This window comes from Petromyzon marinus, chromosome 2 (genome assembly GCF_048934315.1).
Source record: "Petromyzon marinus isolate PM22_M1 ecotype Great Lakes invasive population chromosome 2, UKy_Petmar_22M1.pri1.0, whole genome shotgun sequence".
Lineage (NCBI taxonomy): Eukaryota > Metazoa > Chordata > Hyperoartia > Petromyzontiformes > Petromyzontidae > Petromyzon > Petromyzon marinus.
The window spans coordinates 23,018,904-23,040,374 of NC_133668.1; the positions used below are offsets into that span (position 1 = coordinate 23,018,904).

The 21,471-nt window shown below is 43.6% G+C and overlaps 1 protein-coding gene across 1 annotated transcript in view; it reads right to left on the minus strand.

Annotated features, from left to right (window-relative positions):
* Positions 1-21,471, minus strand: part of MINDY3 (MINDY lysine 48 deubiquitinase 3) — a 66,860-nt gene that overhangs the window by 12,213 nt on the left and 33,176 nt on the right. The window contains exon 11 of the mRNA XM_032958777.2: positions 3,674-3,746. Within this exon, the coding sequence (XP_032814668.1) occupies positions 3,674-3,746 (73 nt within the window). The remainder of the gene's footprint in view (positions 1-3,673; positions 3,747-21,471) is intronic.

The window sequence follows — 21,471 nt, forward strand, 5'->3', positions numbered from 1 at the left end:
TGGATTCCTGCAGTCACAAAAGCTTCAAATCAAGCCAAAGTTAATTAACTTTTGTTGCAATGCGCACCCAATTTCAGATATTCTTCTTGAAAACACTGGAATAGAAATACTTCACTGAAATGGAAAAAAAAATGCCTTAAGTCAATATCCCTCATTAAAACCAAACAAATGTGACTTTTTGATTGATGTCCACACACATGCACAAATGGAACACATTAAAAAAAGTTCAAGCTTGTTTGCACTTTTGAATCCAATTGAGTTTGGATTAATAGTTTTACTATAGGTTCAATCTGCTGTAGCCTCAAACACAACAGTCATGTTTTTGTGCTTCTAGTGCATAATGGATAATTATTAGCAGCGTTTATATCGATATTAAATTGTGTTTTTATTTACAATTCTTCCATTTTACAACAATGCACGTATCAGCACAACACAGCACTAAAGATGTATGCTTACACAATGGCAAGTCCACACTTAGTACTTGAACAACTGCATCAATGGGCAAGGAATTGTCTTTACCACTAAAGTGACTGGCAATGGTGTTCAATTGGACCGAAAATACCTTGAATGACTTCCTTAAAAAGCATTGCTAATGTGAAAGAATATCGCTAAAATTTTTGTCAGAACGAAAAAATTGTGCTTAAAAATTGTTGGCAATCAGAAGAACGCATATTTTACAGCACATGCAAAAACATGTGTGTAACATTTAAACAATATATATATAATTACAAGCAATCTATTTATAACTTTTCCAAACCTAGGAAGACAATACAGTGCGTGTTAAGGCATCAAATCAACCAAGTATAATTACTTAAAACATTTTATTTATTCTAGCGTTTGTTACTAAACCGCTTCATGAAATATTCCCTTTGCTATGTTGATCATGGAGGCTCTTATGCCCATACTTTATGCAAGGGGCCTGGGATCAGGACAATTCCGTTTGATTCTTATCAATAGGAATTGGGTTCATGGCGGTGTGCTCACCGTTGTTCAACCCTAAATACATTGCATGCAGCATAAACGCAAATTGGCGATCAGGAAAAAAAAAACGTCAATTAGGAGAGAGTGTACTCTTTGGTTCTTTTGGTAAAGTCACGTAGGTAAAAAAATAATAGATCACGACGCTTCAATCGCAACACAAGCAATCGTCATCAGGTGGGACAACCACAGCAAGAACTACTTCAGCAGTTTTTGTTCTTGCTGTGGTTGTCCCACCTGATGACGATTGCTTCTGTTGCGATCGAAACGTCGTGACCCATTATTTTTCTACGTACGTCACTTTACCGAAAGAACCAAAGAGTTTGGATTCCTGCAGTCACGACAGCTTCGAATCAAGATAGGAGAGAGTGTGTTTTACAGCACATGCACACACAAATCTAGTGTTTCCTTGCACAATGAGATCACCAGCTTTAAACGTTGATATAGGATACAAACTAGATTTGTCATATGCTCCACAGGCTCATGACAAAAAGGCGATCTCTTCGCAATGAAAATCAAAGCACGCAGAGTCAGCTTACGTTGCAGCAAATTGCTCTGACGGATAATGTTTAACTTGCGCTCAGGGGTAACGCAAATGCCACCTCCGATTGCACCTCCATGCTTCATGTCCCTTGACATACTGACATCAGCTGATTGGCTCATCGCAAGTAGAAAGCCAGATGTTTTGGATTGCCCACAGTAAGACATCTAAATGCCATTTAGTGAGCAGAAAAAAAGTTATTACACTGGATTACATTAATTAAAAATGCTGTATGACAAGCTTTAAACTGTATCGCTATGATCTGTGTATTAGTGGGAATTATTTAATGAAAAAAAATCACAAGGTAGTGAGAGAGAACATCGATATTCATTCATAAACTAGGTGAAAGGCAACTCTAGATCAACAACTGTTGTCGCAAGCGAAGCGTGAAAATATTATTTCCGTAAAAAAATGACAGTTGCAGTACTTTAAAACATTTAATTTGGAAAGTGGGAGGATTGAACAACCACCAAGCTCTACAGCTACCTTTTAAATCACTCTTATCTGGCATCTATTTGACTGTGACCAATCTTGACAGCATTTTTAGAGATGGCGCATGACAACGTCTCACTTGGGACTGTAGTCCGTTCATATGTCAAAGGTTAAGGTCATACGACTACTAAGACATTGCATTTGAATGTGTCACCCATGATCCCTACAGCCATGTTGGGGAACTGTGACATGATATTTAACTTTTATACACCCACTGTCTTGCTGGGGGAATTATTTTAAAATAGATTAATAGTAAAAGTGGATCCCACAAAGATGGGTTTAAATACGTTATTACTGGTAATAATTCAGTAAAATAACAAAGAATTACCCATGACTATAAAAAAAACATTATATTGACATATTCTTACTATATATCATGGACTGTACACCTTGGGATATTGTTTGAGGATGCACTGGGATCAGAAAATTATAATATTTATAATATATTTTCTATCTACGTGAATAATAAATATTATTTTTATATCTACGTGACTTTACCGAAAGGTCCAAAGAGTTTGTAGATATGTGTTAAATGAACATACAAGTACGCATGATTTATTTAATAATGGATAGGCACAATATTATGAGCAGCATTTAAAGTGAGCAATTACACTGGGTAGAGTAGGAATAATAAAAATGCTAAAAATAGACACCATTACGAACAGAGAAAGTGTATATTTTGGCATCATGAGAGCTTAATAAGAACCAATTTGTAAAATCTGAGGTGAACCTTTGTCATTCTTAAGCTAATGAGTGTGGTTGTTTGTAGTCTACTGAAAGCACGCCTGCCACACAGCTCCGTCTCACTGTAATGCACGTTAGCCTATATGGCCACAGACTCACTTGTAACCACTGTTGAGAGGACCACATAAGTGGCTTTGTTGGTAATTCAGCGTGAAGTTACAGACTGTGCTCTACATACATACCACAGCAATGCAAAGTGCCCGACCAGCTGCACACAACGCCAATGCACGTAAAACATTAAACATGTCTGATCCCAATCGCAATGAACAGCAGCAGCACAACCTGTTAAACAGAGACCCTGGAGTTTTCTTGGAATGAGCATGTCTCATTATGGTTATCTGTAAATCTTTAGGCTCTGTCGTCTGCAACTTGCCTTACTTATCAGGAAAAGTTGGGCAATTACCATGCTAAAATCACCTCTCACACTACTTCAACCAGGCTTTCACAACATATGAGAAAGATTAACTAATATTTGCCACTAGCAGGTTTAAAGCCGATGCTTCTTTGCTGCTGTCTGTGCTCCAACAAGTATTATGCTTCTATAGGCCATCATAAATAGACCACAATAGCTAAATAATTGCATTCCAAATATTTTATTTATTAATTGATACACTGGTATGTACATGATAATATAGGCAATAACCTTAAACCAATATTAGCTAGTTAATTACTCACATACCCTACCATTTATACCTACAAGTCACTTATTGTGAGCTCTTTCATGCTTTTGAGCATGGCTGATTTGTCCTTTGAAATAGGATCCAGGTCAAAGCCAGTAAACAGTCCTGGTGCCCAAAATGGCCAACGCGAACACTCAAGTGTGCCCCAAACCGGTTTAAAATAGAAAACACAACAGTTGGGCTGACGCGCGTGCACCCAGGGCTGGTCACAGAATTCGTGGGAAGAAGGCTCGCTCACCTTCCGGGTCAAAGCTCTTGAAGACCCTGCGCGCATGTTCAGTGGGCGACTCCGACGCGACTACGGACAATTCCTGTAAGAGCAAGAGGACGGCAGTGGTCAGCGCATTCATACCACTGCCAAGCAAAATCACCGGCATTGTGAAACTACTATATACAGCGCCTCCTCTTCATTAACACATGCCCTGGTGAAAGAACGTACGCAGCGAGGAGTCAGGTTTGAGAGTGTGAAGGCATGCCATGCGCGTGGGTAAGCTGGTATTGTAGGCAAGGTAAATGAAGGCGGCTGGCCGATGATAGGCCAGCCTGAAAAAAAAACACACATGCGCACGCAGACCGAGAAACATCTGATGCTGATTGCCGTAATAAGCAGAGCACAAGTGAAAATGTATGTATCTATTATCCACTTATACCACTCTATTGACCGATGGAGCTGAGCAATAAAATTGCAGTGGACATGTTCTCGGGCATGTCCACTATTTTTTGGCTGGCACTCCCATCGTTAGTCCTGACCATTGACCATCATCCCTCCTTACGATTTGTCCTGCCCAAGCCCACTTACTTTTTCTTATAATTGTTTTTTTAACACTCCATCACGCACCTTATGCTAGCTTAAAAGAAAAAAAAATATTGGAAAGAATCCGTCAACTTTTGGAAGGAAACATGTCTGTGCCACTTGTTGGTTGAAGGTAGTTTTTGCCAAGAGCCAACAATGAAGTTCAACATACATAGGTGGCAGCTGCTGCAGACGTTATATGAAAGTCAAGAAATATTATAACATACAGTTGTGGCAATGGCTGCATACAGGTCTACAAGTGTTGGGATACTGATGTATTCCATTTGAGGCACAATCTTGATCAAGTGTAGGATACAGTGTAGTAACACACCAGAGCCGACAGGCTACTGAAACCTTTATTCAGAATTTCTTCTGAATGGTATCCATTCCACACAACCATGTGCCCCTGACCTTTGGGATGAGAACCTCTGCGCTAGGCTGGAAATTCAATCGAAACACCACTCCTGAAACCTGCCAGGTGGTGCGTAATGTCTGAACCCTTTACAACTCATCAACACAAGTCACCTTTCCGAAGCAGATGGCAGCCCCTCTGTTAGACTACCATCAGTATTGACGTTGTGCTCTAGTAACATGCAAAGGCTATAAGCATGACTCTCCTAGCATGCACCGTTTGCGTGTGAGTGGGCAGGCACTGCAAAGAGCATATTAATCTAGAAACAGGAGAGCGCCTGCACCTGCTCCAGACGTCACTTTTTGGCATCTGCTACCATCTGTGTGCCTGTGTAGGAGGCCCCTGCAGCAATGCAATGGCCCTTTAGGTCACACATTCTTAAGTGTCGGCGACGTAGGCTGCCGTGCAGGGATACACCCACAGATTTAACCGAACGGGATAACAACATTTGTCATAGCAGATTAATAGGTTGTCCATTCCTTATATGTTTGTTCAGTGAATAAATACACAAAGAAAGTCAGAGTACAGACTCATTTATAATTCACAATGTTTTTATAAATCCCCGTTGAGAAATTAGGTGTAACAGTGGGATATCGCTGCTGCAAGAGTTAGGGGCCTTACCAAAATAATCTTCTAAAGGTTTGTGCAGTAACATGTTGGCTGGCAAAATAAAGTAATTTTAAAGAATTGCACAGAAGTATTCATGATATATTACTCAGTTGTCCTACGCTAATTCATTATGTTCAAAATGCACTTATAAAAGATAAATAATTCACTGACATGTAATCCACTTTGATAAAAATAAAATCAATAAGAAAAATACATGCTAAGGGATTGGCCAGGCATTATATTAGAGGACTTTTCTGACAGTTGAGACTAAAAACAGCTTTCCTGAATAAAAGAAAATTATTCATATTTTAAAAACCATTTGTTTACTTACAGTCATTAATTCAACAGATAGGTACACACTGACATGTTTAGAGTAAAATAAATAAATCCTAACATATACTGTATTCTTCATTTGTCCCATTAAATGCTTTTATGGGAATACATCTATATATAAATCTACTTTTTAGTGGAACAAAGTCCAATTATATTTGAAAACAAATGACACGATGGTTCAAATGCTAGGTTAGTTGTAAAAAACATGTGAACAATACAAATTGGTAGCCAGAAAAAATAAATTATTAATGGCTCCCCCTAATCATGATCAGATTATAGTAATTTCTGAATGAGGACGCAAAAGTAGTTGGCGTCCCGTTTTTAAAGGTGCGGTCTTTGCAATACATCATTGTTCTTAAGGTGAAATATGCTTGTTTATTATTGTTCCTGCTATAGATGGTGACTGGAAGTGATGCATTCACTTATCGGCTCCTAAAATATGGATGAGTTTACATTTAATTCTTCAGCAAGTATATAGTTTCCATGCCTTCAAGACTATACTTAAAGCCTACATTTATAAAAGACAAACATTCACATGGTTTAGTTACATACCTGTGTTATTTTGATAGTAATGTTAACTTCTCCGTGTCTTTTCAACATAATTGCAACAGACATACATCAATTACCATAACCAGTTGCCAGTGAATTGGGTACAGACCTTAGATGTGCAATATATCAGAAAAATAGTGGTGGCCTGAAATAATCATTCTGGAAGCTAGCACATGATTCGAGATGGCAGGAATGCTACATCACTAAGAGACATAGTGCCCACCCAGAAGTCGAAAACCCCAGAACGCTGTTCACAGCTTCAAGTGCTACTTCAAGAATGCGCAACAACTCCAGGCCTGTGTGTGCAACAATGATGTGTTGTTTTCATGAACTCTCTGCACAAAGGCCGAGTGTTGTACACAAAAAGACAGTGCAAGGGACGGAGACGGATAGAAGGAAAGTCTGCGCACAACACACGTCACCCAGGTCTGAAAACAAAGAGCAGGAGTCATTTAATTAGCCGAATGTGTCTCTTGAGCGTGACAAGGCTCTGAAACGCACATTTGTCCTGGGGTGTTGGTGCCTGACCCCTGTCCAGCTGGGGGTGTAGGGAATGGGATTCATGAGTGAGATAGCAGTGGTGGGGTAGCCTTAGGAGGGACAGTCCCGTATGAGTGGGTGCGAGCCCTCAGTCAGCCCTGCAGCAAATCGAGAGACTGAAATGCGCAAGCCTTTGTTCCCACACACGGCAGGGGCTGTCTAGCCGCGCTGTCAGGTTTTGGTTGGGGTCGTTGGAGGGGGGAAAGATTGGCCCTCTTGGTATGACCTCATTACTTCTGGCTCACTGCATAAATACACACCAGAGAGAGGAAACGTATACCATTATATTGGCCATAACTCCATTTGCCCTTTGACAAAAAGGGGGCAAAAATAATACTGAGCATACTTTTTGGACACCTTTTCAGCATCAATGAAGAAAATACATGCATATAGACCTGAAATGGAGGAATTAAGGGCTTTATTTTAAGCTGCTATATCAGTAAGACTTTAACCTTATTCTCTCAAATATGGTTGTTATATAAGATGGTTTAAAGAAAGAAAGCGTGATTCTCATGTTAAGATGCATGATTTATGTGGCATGTTGACAGATTAAGAGGGCTAATCTCCATAGGGTCACAGATCCAGTATTTTTTTCTTAGAATTTACCGACAAGTGGCAACAAAGTAAGGCAAGCCAAAAATCTGACGAGTTGCTAATACTGATTAGGGGCATGTTAGGACACCCGTTTGCAACAATACTGTAAAGTCAGTGACTTTACCGAAAGAACCAAAGAGTAATTCCTGCAGTCACGAAAGCTTCAAATTAAATACAAAAGCTACTGTTTGTTTTAATTAAGCAATAAAGCTGACAAGCCAACATTTTCACGAAGAACTCTAAATAATCAGGCAGAGAACAAAAGTAACACAGTAAACACGCTTATATCATAGATTTGTCCCTCTAAATACAAACAAGTATTTTTTTACACAACCTATTAGCCTCACAGCCTTCTGGGAGTGCATAATTTCCGCAGCATTAATGCAATGCAAGCAAATTCTGGAACGTTTTGACCAATTGTCTCACCATTGTTATCCACAACAACACTAATGGTTATTTTAATTCTCACAATATCCACTGGTGGTGCAATGTACGACGTTGATATCATAGACACATTTCTTTTAAATCAGAGTCAGCTAGGAAACAAATAGTGTGCCTCTCACAATGCCGTTCCGTTATTATTGTGCTGCTCTTTAAAGCACACTTGACAGTTTCTGGATTAGAATACATTTTTAAAAGTAATAACTAGCAGTAGCTGGCAAAGAAAATCAAAGATTAACTTACACATTTAGATAAACTACTGCAAAAAAACAAACAATTACATTTGATTTAGCAAGAGCCAGTTGATATGCAAGTCATTGATTCCAGTGGTAGTAAAGTGTAATATGACAATGGTTCTGGATTTCTGAAAACAAAAATGGAGGTGAGCTATATTTGAATGGACTTCTATTGGTACTTAAATATAAATGTGTAAGCACTGCCTTATAAGGACAAACTTAAACATAAATGGCAAAACAAAAATTACAATGTGCCATAAAACTGAGTCCCATATGTGCAGAACACATCCACTCACCCGCCACCACAGGAAGGGCAAAACCTACTACCGTGTGATGAAAATGCTTAACCTTGTGGTCTTTATGGGCCCTGAATGTTTGGCTTCGCTTTATTAAGACAGCACCGTCACTGAACCATGAAATTGAACCCAAAAGAGAAAGGTTGTTTTGTAATCTCTTAACTGTATATACGAAAGACATTTTTTTCTGATTTGATAGATACAAAAATAATTTAACAACTGACTGTCATTGATTAAACCAAGTGATGGCCCATTGCCATTTCATAAACCAGCAAAGCCAAGTGGGGACATTTAATAGTAATATTTACAATGAGTGAACAGAATATGTAATGATGACATCTGGGAAACATGTTATAACACTGGCACAGTATACTAACATAGAATCATTAACATTAAATTAACAATAACGCTAAAACAGAGCTGGGGAAAAATTCGTGCTCAACATATACACATAGGCACATGAGCTAAGTGGTGTCGCAATATGGATATTTTAAAAATATGCAATTCTTTTCTGTATTAAAAATTTGAAATGGCAAGTGGATACAAATGAAAATATGATTCATGATGCGTTACTCTTCTCGTACAAATAACAAAGGCAACTTATACTGTAAACAATACATGTTGAATTATTTGACACAGTGAGGTACAGCGCTAAATTAAGGCGACTCTTCACTAGGCTCTAGTCATCGTTAGAAATGAGATCGATGAAAAAAACTGGTGAATAAGCGTTAATCAATTAAATGCTGCAGCAACATTTGGCAGGGGAGCAAGCAGTGGCTCCATCGGGAGAGGCATCGGCAGCAAACAGCAACTTCCGCTCAGTAACGAGCAGCCGGAAGCAGGGCTCCGTAAACGCTTCCTTTGGTCGGAGATGCCTTGGCCAGAGCGTGCCGCCACCCCATTAACAGTGCTGGTCACATGGGCCTAGAGAGCTGCATGGGATGACCTCTCGTCGACACCCACACTTGTGACAACACGTCCACAGGGCCTTCTTTGAATAGAAGAAAGCGCTAGTCGGGAACTAAGAGTCTTGGACTAGCACTCTCAATGCCGGGTGGAAAAATGTCATTGCCTTCCGGCATGATGCGATTAGCCAACAGACAGCTTGTTGCCTCTAACCCGACAGTGCAAACATTGTGGGAATTTGTGGATGACAGAGTGTTATACAATTATTTAAATGCAAGAAAAGCCACAGTACAAATAGCAATGTTCCCTTACCAATCAAATCGTCCTCCTCAATGAAGCCAGATTTTCTATAGTGTCCACGTTGTTGTCTAAATGGAGATGTTTTACTTACTTAGGTTGGTGGATCGGAGATCATGGCTTGTGCATGAAACATGAAACACATTACATCGACAATTTCTATACTACCTGCATGATTGTGCGAGTCTTATTTATATATATGCATGGGTTTTCCTCGGTACACATGGAAACTTAATACTTAAACAAAAAGGACCAAACATCTCACACAAGACCTTTCTTAACACATAGGTTATCACAGCCAATATCATGATTTATAATACTTTTTGGTCGAGGTCACGTAGTGACCTTGACCAAATCTGTGCCATTAGGAACCCTTCACCACCCAACACAGCTGAACAAATTCATTGTCACGTATACAAGTATTTAAGGCACCAATTATATATTTTTCCGCTCAACGTTAGGTTGAACAATCCTCACAACCAAATGTAGCAATCAGCTATGATGCTTCATTTAAAATGCATCAAATAGTATCAGGACAAGATCCAGAATGTCAGTCCATGAAGTCAAGGGACCATTCTGATAAAAAAAGTATTGCAAATTGGCGAAGCTTTCCTTGTTAAAGAAACTACTATTAATATTATATTTGAAACAATGCACAGCTGTTAATTATTTTATCCTTTATACAAAGTAAAGTTTAAACATTGTTTAAGGTTTTTAACACATGAATGGGAACTGAGCCATGGTACATAAATAAATCGTAACCCGACTAAAAAAAATGTAACCACAATAACCGTTCCCACAGGCCCCGAGCCAGAATTTTACGGCATATTTGTTTTATACAGTGCACAAAAAATGCATCTCAATCACCCCTTAATGATAACTAAAATTGTGATAACATTTGTAAGACCAAAATCGATATTGTAATGGCCATTCAACTACCAAAAATTGACCCTTACATCACATGAGAGGAATTACATTCTTGAGTCTCAATGAATAAGCAGGCCCTGTGTAAAAAGTGGTACAACCAACGCCATTCATGCACTCTCAGCTCCAGGAATCTGATAACCCGGGAGGTCAGTGCCTTGGATTCTTTCAGACTTGGACACAGGGTACACACAAAACAGTTAATCGTGTCAGCCTCCATGGGAAGACGTATGATCAGCAAATGGTTACAATGAATGTGATGGATCACAGACGTGTGTGTGGTGCACACAACGATTGACACACTTGGGCAAACTGCATGATATAAATGGTAGTAGCAATGCTGGCCAAAGTGGAAGACAAGCCCAAGGGAATTAGTCACTCATTTGTAAGAAATTATATGTTGGTTGTGGTTTTGGCATCTGTGTCTAGACAGACACATTCTGCCGCAGATCCTCCTGCAACGGAAGCTAAAGAGATAGATATTGAACATGTTCGTCATAAGCATTAGCCTGAGATCCTGCAAGGACCTATCTTACATGGACATAGCTCTCTACCAAGCATAAGCCACACCTAGCCCAATGTTTTCTTTGTTCAAATAAATCCTACTAGAGTATACCTCCAGAACGCCCATTGGTGGAGTTATTTTCTTTTTGACTAAAATGCCTTATTTTAAAACAAGGCATAAAAATGTTCATCACACAAACAGGTGGCACAGAGGATGATGCAGCCAATGCCTATGTTTGCATTGCCTACAATCTACCAGAGGGCGTGCTGATCTATATTGGTTGTGCACTTCTCCTTGGCATTGGAGATGAAACGTTGTTTTTACCTATCTACACAATGAATACTGATAGTGGACCCGTACTGTAATGTTTTCTTTAAACACCCCACAAGAACAAATATGATATTCAAACGCATTAAACAAGAAAATGTATTTACTCTGGGTGGCTACCTGTAATTCAAACACTGGTGCGACGTTTCGATGACCAATGGAAATCAGGGTCTTGCTGGTCTAAGCATGGTTCATTTGCATTTTAGGAATGGGAGCAGGGATAATAAGCCATGAATGTGTACTTGGTCTCTCTCCATGTCCCTTCACATCCATACCCTCTGCAACGGAGGGTTGAGGGTCAAGAATTTGTCTGAATAAAGTATCTTAAAAGGTTAAACTCAGGTTTTGCTCAAGTTACTTTGACAAATCTATCTCGTGTTGTAATATTTTTTTACAGAGACGACACAAACGACATGTTCCACATCTACATTAATTCTCTGATGTTACACCTGGTTCTATGCTCAGCCCAGGTAATAATGTGTGGTTCACAAATAAAAGGAAGCTCCTAGGCTTAAAGGAAGCTTCACGAGCCAATTTTATGTCAGATCAGCCTGGTAAGGTGGCTGCGATAGGAGTATGGCCTAAGCTTGTGAGACCAGTTCACGAATTGACCAATTACGCTTCTGAATAGTTTTGGAAACACACGTTAGATATCAGTGGTGCCCATTCAGTGCTCTGAATGCATCTAAACCCTTCAACCACCTCTGTTATTCAGTACTTCTAAAAGAAGAGTCAGGTGATGTCAGCCTCTTAGGAAAAACAGCACAGTGGAAGCAGCAATTCTGCAGCAGGGTGCTCTCTGGGTTGTAAAGTGAAGTAGTACTGGTCACAAATATGCATCTGCATGCAGCGGCTTTTGGCTAGCCATCGAACAAAGACGGTTCACTGCATCGCACGCTTCCAGACGCACTTCTCCGACCATCTGGAATGCTCTTCCTTCAGATATTAGGAAACCACTGGAGCTATGCACTTTAAAAATCTTTCTTGAAAATGAATTTCTTTAGAACTGCTTTTTGTGTTTAGGCTGTTGTCCTTCCCCTGCACCTCTGATAACAGAGATTGGCTATATACGGTGTGAAAGAGGTTCAACATACATACATACTGTACATGCAAAGAAATTTGTCATTGCGATCAAAACAAAAACTATTTACAAAGTAGGCTTATTATGAATAACATAGAGGCCCTTTTAACGCAAATATGCGAAAAAGTGCCTTGTAAAGAAAACAAATTTAAAATAACTCTGCTCTGGAAATACAGCAACTGTTTCTGAATTTAGTTTAAAGGTATAGTCCATACCTACAGACTCTGGGAGCAGTTGAACGTTGCAACGCAGTCCAAGCCAAAATATACAACCCAATGCTGTCAATGTCATCAAAAACAGAAGGCAAGCCGGTGGCTGGGGCAGCAGTCAACCTGTTTTAATCAGAGCAACTGGCTCCTCTTGTCTCCTCCCACATCTGCACACTGCGAGCATGGGGCAGTCCAAGCGTATTGCTACAATTCACCACCAGGTTGGGGCAGGCACTTAATCTGAATCCCTCACGTTGAATACAACATAGATCGAGTGGAGGGCTGGAAGGTGGCAATAATAAATGCATACATGACACAGAAATGCAATGGTAAGTGATTCAAAAATAGACACTAAGCAGAATATTAGTTATACCACTGACTCAACCCAATGTGTAGATGCTGTTTCAGTGCTATTATACACAATGCATACACCGGGGGCCTGAAACATCTTTCTAAGTGCACATCATCATGTTTGCTAATCCTATATCATTTAAATTAAACTGCTTTAAATGTGGTCTGGAATAAAAAAAAATATTAACGTTTGTGTTATCTGTTGCCTAAGTATGTTTAAAAATGCAGAGGTAAATACTAGATGGTCATAAATAATCATTCTTAATTAGATTCAGCAGCAAACATTTTATTAGTGTTGCAATGATTAAAATAATATCATAGATTACATATTAAGTTACTTTATAATACCATTTTACATTCATTGATATGACAAAAAACCATGACGATTACAGAATGTTGAATTCATGAAAAGCAGATTTCTGGAAAGAAGATACCTTGCAACTCTGCTGAAATTGTGGGGGTATTTTTTTTCCCTACATCTCCAGCGCATAGCAAAACAAACTAAAGAGTAATTCCACTGAGAGGCTTCCGATGGCCAAGGTCAGAACAGAACACTTTACGAGCATCCAGCTGCCAGGTGCTCTGTGCAAGTCACAAGGGAATGCCTCAAACGTGTGTCCAGCCAGCATTTATAATTTAACCCATCAGCCAGCAGTTATAATTTAACCCGTCAGCCAGCAGTTATTATTAATAACCCATGCACGGACTACACTGCGCTCTATTGATGCAAAAACAAAATCAGAACTCACACTTAGACAACTAATGGAAAGTCTGTTTATATTTGCAACAACCAGAATTATACTACTCAATCTGGTGTCTTAAATAGCTGCACAAGTCCAGTGAAGTAATGCATGCTTTTGCAAAGGTGACTTTGGTGCTGTTATTTTAACCCAAGTTGCAAGTGGAGTATGAGCTATGACACTGGAACACACTAGTATTCTTATGAGTAGGTTTGAGATGCAATTAATTTATTAAATAGGTGACAGCCGGTGATTATCCAATTGTGGATATCAAACGATCACTTCTTAGGTCACTGGCTCGGCGGTGAGCTCTGTGATGAGGTAACATAGCCTCTTACATGCTTTGCGCTTGTTGGTGTGCATGGCCTACAATGTTCAACAGCAACAGGACATATAAACTGTGCTCAAAAAAATAAACGCTAACCGTATGGCTGAGTTCCACAGCTGCATCTGCCCACATTTAAAATTGTCTGCTACAGCGACAGCAGCTTTGGTTTACAACTCAATCTATTCACCACAGACCCAGTAACCTATCCACACGTTTCACGTGCCATTCCATTCTGGCAATAAATTCGACAGTGCCGTGCCACAATTTGAAAAAAAAGTTGACAATCAAAACACTCGGGGGAACATAAAACAATTAAAAGGGAACCCCTGGAGCACAGAGTGGGGGTGTGTGGGAGCATCAGAGAAATGACTCTGGCTGTGTTTGGAGCAGGCACGCTACATTAGTATCCCTCTGAAGGGGGGCGGTGGGGTGCTGGGTGCACATTTAAGGGGTCACCACCCAACTGGGCTGGGGAGGAACAAAGAACCGACAGCTGTGCATACAGTGCACACACGCGTTCGTGTGTGCACCTTTTCGCATTTGGGTGCAGCCATACAATGACGGCGATGAAACACACACAGCCATATACACTGCATAAGAACGCATCTCATGCAATGATGCTATTGTACCCGACAAGTCCACAAATACATGCTACATAGTGTATATTCATTTCTGGAAATACATTTTTAAAAAAGTAATGCCGAACAAGAGCAAGAAATTGGTCTCCAAAATAACACAGGTTACCCTACCCGCACGAATTAAATCGTGGCAGTTTTAACATCTACTGCAGAGCGCACACGGCATACTTTTTTAATTACTCGGAAAACTCTAGAAGGAAGCGTGGCAGGAATGAGACATTTACTACTTGCAAAGCAACTCAGTGGGCAAGCGCACCGACTGCTTGGCAATGCAACCACTACGCTTGGCTGTGGCGGCAAATATGTACCAACAGCGGCCACACACGCAGACACACGCACGTAAAGTGAACACAGGGAATGTGCTGGTGCTGCCAAGCTATTGTGGAACGCCGACACCTTTGAAAATGCAGCAGGCAGTGTCCCCTTAAAATCCCTCACCATCACTTGTGTTTATACGCCCTGATTATTTTATAGAGGCAATTATGTAGGTAATTTGTTCTATGTGCCCAATTGTGCTTTGCTGGTGCATGTTTTATTGATGTACATACTATTCAAGGTGCAGTAACCGTGATGAAGTATGACCCTATGGTCAAAGAAAAACTGTGGGCCACTAAATCAGATGCTATTGCACTTCTTAAGGTTCAATTATTGTGAAGTTCAAAATCAACGACAAAATGTCAATAACATTATTCGTGGATATGTTGTGAATGCAACAATGGAAACAGAAAATGTTCTTATTAAAAAGTCATCACTGTTTGAAGCAGTAAAATAAGTGGGTCAAAGCATATTTGGGAAGCATTTTAAACATTCAACAAGTAGTAATTTTGGCTGTGAATTCTTCAATGACAAAATTAACCATAAAACCTATACTGTACTCCCCACATGTAAGTTTAATATTGTAAATGTGTTTAAATGATCACAGGCCCATCCATGGTGGCTGTGAGCAGGAAATATTGTTTTAAGGCAACCGATTGGGGCAGACAAATCAGATTCAGGAAACTGGCCTGCAGGTGTCTGGAGACTTTATGGCTGGATGCCAAAATCAACCAATATGTAATTTGTCCAAAACGAACAAAAGAAACTACCTCTCATTAATCAGATATGTATATTTTCCTCTCTGAACCAAGGTGTGGGAGTGCCTCACGTGACTGGATTAGCATTTAACATGTAGGCTTTCGCAAACAATATTATTTATAATAAAGGTTTTAGTAAGTATTGTTTGGGAAACAAAACGTGCCAATTAGTTATTACTACTTCAGCCCAACGGTGTGGTTACGTGACACACCTTACAAATTGGCTGTGTCGGGTGGTGGCGGGTTAACAACACATTTGTATTCATGCGATCTACCCCAAAAAAAACTTTCTGAATGAACAATGTTGTTTCAAATGTAAGAGAAATTATAACAAAAATATATATAGTGAAGTTCAAGGAGTCAGCAACAGACACTAAAGGTCATTGAAGAGTTTTGACCAACGGTAAAGCTGAACGTTGGATTAATCACAATCATTCATTTTGTGTCTGGATGTCAGATCAATTTCCTCCAAAAGGCATCACATGGCCTTTCAGATGAAAGGCCATATTTGCCACTTAATAAGTATGTCTCCGAATGCAACGGCAATGGCATGAATTTCATCTTCTCAGGTCTGCCCACACATGGTGAAAATCTAAAATGAACTGTCGTGTTTTTTTCAGGGCAAACGTAATGTTCCACACGAAGCCAAAAAGAGGAATCAACGACTAAAACCTTGCATTCAAAAAAACAACACTTAACGTGTACTGTAGGCTTTTATTATTACAACTATTTCTAAGGTTAAAGCTTTTAAACTAATTGTAAACAAAAATGCATTTATAGGAGAGACACAATACCATTACTTGCCAGGGTATGAGATAGCATATGTAACAGGAACTACACTGAATGTACAAATATCTCAGTGGGAAGCGGCTGTACAAACCATCTTTGTCCTAACCTGACCTGTTAGGAGGGACTCCTGAAATAATGGAAACACAAGCTATTAAGCGTTTTCCGCAGGGGCAATAATATCCTCTAATAAGCCAGCGATTACGATCGGCAAACATTATTTTGAAGTAAATGCACGAGCACACGTAACTTATCTTGGTGTTTCTGCATTCATATAAATGGTCGACAGTACATAAAGGGACACTTTTATTTGGTTTACAGCCCTTGTTCAATCCACCGCTGCATTATTGGCTCCCCATGACGTTTTTTTTACCATGCTTCAAGTTGGCTTGTTGTGCAGATAACGTGAAGTGCCTAGAAATGGTTCACATAATAGTTGCCACCGATGTGAGATCTGGCAGGGAATCAAACTGAGGTTGGCAGGTTCATAGCACAGTGCACGAGGCACTGCCCTGTCGCTCCATCAAATTAAGCAACATGTACATATTTTTGTATTTGCTTGTTACCACCTTTATAAATATGATGGCTGGATAGTCATAAATAGAAATGGTTTGATTGTTGTAGCCGTCCAATAAATTAAGTGGTAAGGTATTGTGTGACCTATCTGTAAAATACACAAACAAGTCCATATGAAACATTTACAAGAGTAGGCCATTGTATCCTAATGTTACAGCCCAAACTGCAATTAATAACTTCATCGTAACTAACCTGCATACTAGCGTAACTAAACTTGCAAAGTTACCTGGATCCATTTTCAAGAGACAATGAATCTCAATGAAATCTCACCTGTTAAAATAGAGGAAACTGCATTGAAATAAATACACTCTTGGTCAAATATTTCATGTTTTTGCCGTTGTGTAAAATTACTTTCCCACGCAGAGCGTGCGCTATGTTTGGATGACTTTCACGGTATGTTTGGCTATTGATATAGGCCGCCAATAATTTGTGCACCTTTGCTTTGGGCAGGTGAATACCAGCCACATGTGGTAAACCCTGAGGGTACAGCATGCAGGCCAAGCCATCTATTTCATCTATTGGCACTCATATGGAGCTGCATGTGCACATCATGGTACCAACAGCTTCATTCCCACAGGCTTTATTTAATGTCTTGTTTTGAATGGGGAGGGGAGAGCAGATTTACAACATTTTTGCGATAAGGAACAATAATAGTTGGGAATTTACCAAAATATCACTATGCACTCAACCAAAACAAATCCTTAAACCCTTTATAGAATGTTGGGGCAAGTGCTGATAGTGAGTAACTATTAAGGCCGATACATATGTAGTGGTGTTATTTCACACGGACAACTTCTTCCCGTACACTCTGCTAGCTTCTCCACTGCTAGCCTATTACTATACGCTCTGCTAGCCTCTCTACTGCTAGCCGTCGCACACTCACACTTAGGATTCCGCTAGCCTCTCCACTGAAAGCCCGTCTACCCTCACTCCTCCATCCTCGCCCTTGCCTCCAGCAGGGGATCAGCCAACACCGCTGGAGAGGACGAGGGGTGGCGAGCGGAGTCCCACTTCTCTTGAATTATCTCTTCTCTACACCCCCCCCTCTGCCTCACACGTTCCCCTTTTATCCTCCTCCTCATTAAGTGCCCTCAGGTGGCCCTCGTTGAGCGGGCGTCATCCCGACGCCTTGCGCACGTGTCCTCCCCCCACGTGTCCTCCCCCCACGTGTCCTCCCCCCACGTGTCCTCCCCCCACGTGTCCTCCCCCCACGTGTCCTCCCCCCACGTGTCCTCCCCCCACGTGTCCTCCCCCCACGTGTCCTCCCCCCACGTGTCCTCCCCCCACGTGTCCTCCCCCCACGTGTCCTCCCCCCACGTGTCCTCCCCCCACGTGTCCTCCCCCCACGTGTCCTCCCCCCACGTGTCCTCCCCCCACGTGTCCTCCCCCCACGTGTCCTCCCCCCACGTGTCCTCCCCCCACGTGTCCTCCCCCCACGTGTCCTCCCCCCACGTGTCCTCCCCCCACGTGTCCTCCCCCCACGTGTCCTCCCCCCACGTGTCCTCCCCCCACGTGTCCTCCCCCCACGTGTCCTCCCCCCACGTGTCCTCCCCCCACGTGTCCTCCCCCCACGTGTCCTCCCCCCACGTGTCCTCCCCCCACGTGTCCTCCCCCCACGTGTCCTCCCCCCACGTGTCCTCCCCCCACGTGTCCTCCCCCCACGTGTCCTCCCCCCACGTGTCCTCCCCCCACGTGTCCTCCCCCCACGTGTCCTCCCCCCACGTGTCCTCCCCCCACGTGTCCTCCCCCCACGTGTCCTCCCCCCACGTGTCCTCCCCCCACGTGTCCTCCCCCCACGTGTCCTCCCCCCACGTGTCCTCCCCCCACGTGTCCTCCCCCCACGTGTCCTCCCCCCACGTGTCCTCCCCCCACGTGTCCTCCCCCCACGTGTCCTCCCCCCACGTGTCCTCCCCCCACGTGTCCTCCCCCCACGTGTCCTCCCCCCACGTGTCCTCCCCCCACGTGTCCTCCCCCCACGTGTCCTCCCCCCACGTGTCCTCCCCCCACGTGTCCTCCCCCCACGTGTCCTCCCCCCACGTGTCCTCCCCCCACGTGTCCTCCCCCCACGTGTCCTCCCCCCACGTGTCCTCCCCCCACGTGTCCTCCCCCCACGTGTCCTCCCCCCACGTGTCCTCCCCCCACGTGTCCTCCCCCCACGTGTCCTCCCCCCACGTGTCCTCCCCCCACGTGTCCTCCCCCCACGTGTCCTCCCCCCACGTGTCCTCCCCCCACGTGTCCTCCCCCCACGTGTCCTCCCCCCACGTGTCCTCCCCCCACGTGTCCTCCCCCCACGTGTCCTCCCCCCACGTGTCCTCCCCCCACGTGTCCTCCCCCCACGTGTCCTCCCCCCACGTGTCCTCCCCCCACGTGTCCTCCCCCCACGTGTCCTCCCCCCACGTGTCCTCCCCCCACGTGTCCTCCCCCCACGTGTCCTCCCCCCACGTGTCCTCCCCCCACGTGTCCTCCCCCCACGTGTCCTCCCCCCACGTGTCCTCCCCCCACGTGTCCTCCCCCCACGTGTCCTCCCCCCACGTGTCCTCCCCCCACGTGTCCTCCCCCCACGTGTCCTCCCCCCACGTGTCCTCCCCCCACGTGTCCTCCCCCCACGTGTCCTCCCCCCACGTGTCCTCCCCCCACGTGTCCTCCCCCCACGTGTCCTCCCCCCACGTGTCCTCCCCCCACGTGTCCTCCCCCCACGTGTCCTCCCCCCACGTGTCCTCCCCCCACGTGTCCTCCCCCCACGTGTCCTCCCCCCACGTGTCCTCCCCCCACGTGTCCTCCCCCCACGTGTCCTCCCCCCACGTGTCCTCCCCCCACGTGTCCTCCCCCCACGTGTCCTCCCCCCACGTGTCCTCCCCCCACGTGTCCTCCCCCCACGTGTCCTCCCCCCACGTGTCCTCCCCCCACGTGTCCTCCCCCCACGTGTCCTCCCCCCACGTGTCCTCCCCCCACGTGTCCTCCCCCCACGTGTCCTCCCCCCACGTGTCCTCCCCCCACGTGTCCTCCCCCCACGTGTCCTCCCCCCACGTGTCCTCCCCCCACGTGTCCTCCCCCCACGTGTCCTCCCCCCACGTGTCCTCCCCCCACGTGTCCTCCCCCCACGTGTCCTCCCCCCACGTGTCCTCCCCCCACGTGTCCTCCCCCCACGTGTCCTCCCCCCACGTGTCCTCCCCCCACGTGTCCTCCCCCCACGTGTCCTCCCCCCACGTGTCCTCCCCCCACGTGTCCTCCCCCCACGTGTCCTCCCCCCACGTGTCCTCCCCCCACGTGTCCTCCCCCCACGTGTCCTCCCCCCACGTGTCCTCCCCCCACGTGTCCTCCCCCCACGTGTCCTCCCCCCACGTGTCCTCCCCCTTATCGCCTCTTAATTGGTCGCCTTTCTCTGATTGCTCTCTCTGCACCTGTTTGCCCTGACGAGCCTTCATTGTCAGCCGCTCACATATGCCTGCACACTGTTTGCAAAACCCCTCGCGCGTTTTTTCACTACACATACAACGGGGTTATGAGGCCTACACCATGTCCACTCACTTTTGCCTCGCGAGTGCTAACACAGTGCCAGGTACTTGTTTGAGGCAGAGTCAATCGAAGGCTCAAGCCAGGTTCAGATTCAAATTGTCACTGGTGTTAGGCATCGCCAGGGATTGAACTTGGGAAATTGAGATGGAAATGAATTGTATAAATCACTACAAACACAAAGATCCCCCGTACAGCCTTAACAGACTGCAGGGGCAAGTGCTGTTAAGGAGCACCTATGAAGACCAGAACGGTACACGAGGGGGTGGGTGGCCAGCACCACGCCCGATCACCTTTGTCTCCCCAGTGGCGATGTTTACACACCGCACCAGGTACTCATTTCAGGCTGAGTCAGCCTAGGAGAGGCCCAGGACCGGTTCAGATAATCGTCACTGGTGTTGGCTGTGAGCGGGAATCGAACCCGGGTCGCCAGGTTCATAGCGCAGCGCACTAACCGCTCCCCACTACACCACATACTACACATACATGTGTCAGTATACGCATGCATAAAAAAAATTCATTAAGTATGTGAAAGTCGTAACAATATAATGCAAAGAGGCAATTGTTATTATCAAGAAATTATAACGATAGTTTGGTATTAATTGGAATCATAAATGTTGAACAATAAAATTATCCGTGGCTAAATAACAGATACATGTTATAGAATACATATTTAATGAAGACCAGAAGGACAAGAACAATATTCTCAAATGCATTCACAAGCACTACCATCTTCAGCCATCTCAGCTGTCTTTGTTTGGTTCACAATTTTGCTTGTTAATAGATTACATCGTTTAATTTACACACAACTCTACCCTTTCCTTTAAAACCTTTAAAACTTAACAGAAATGTTTCCCATGTATTTCTTTTTCAGCCTAAACACTATTTTCTACCGTGATTTACAAACATGTATTTCGTGATGTTCACCCATTAAAATCACAACTGTGCTGTTCGCCCCCTATAAAGGCAGAGAAAACTG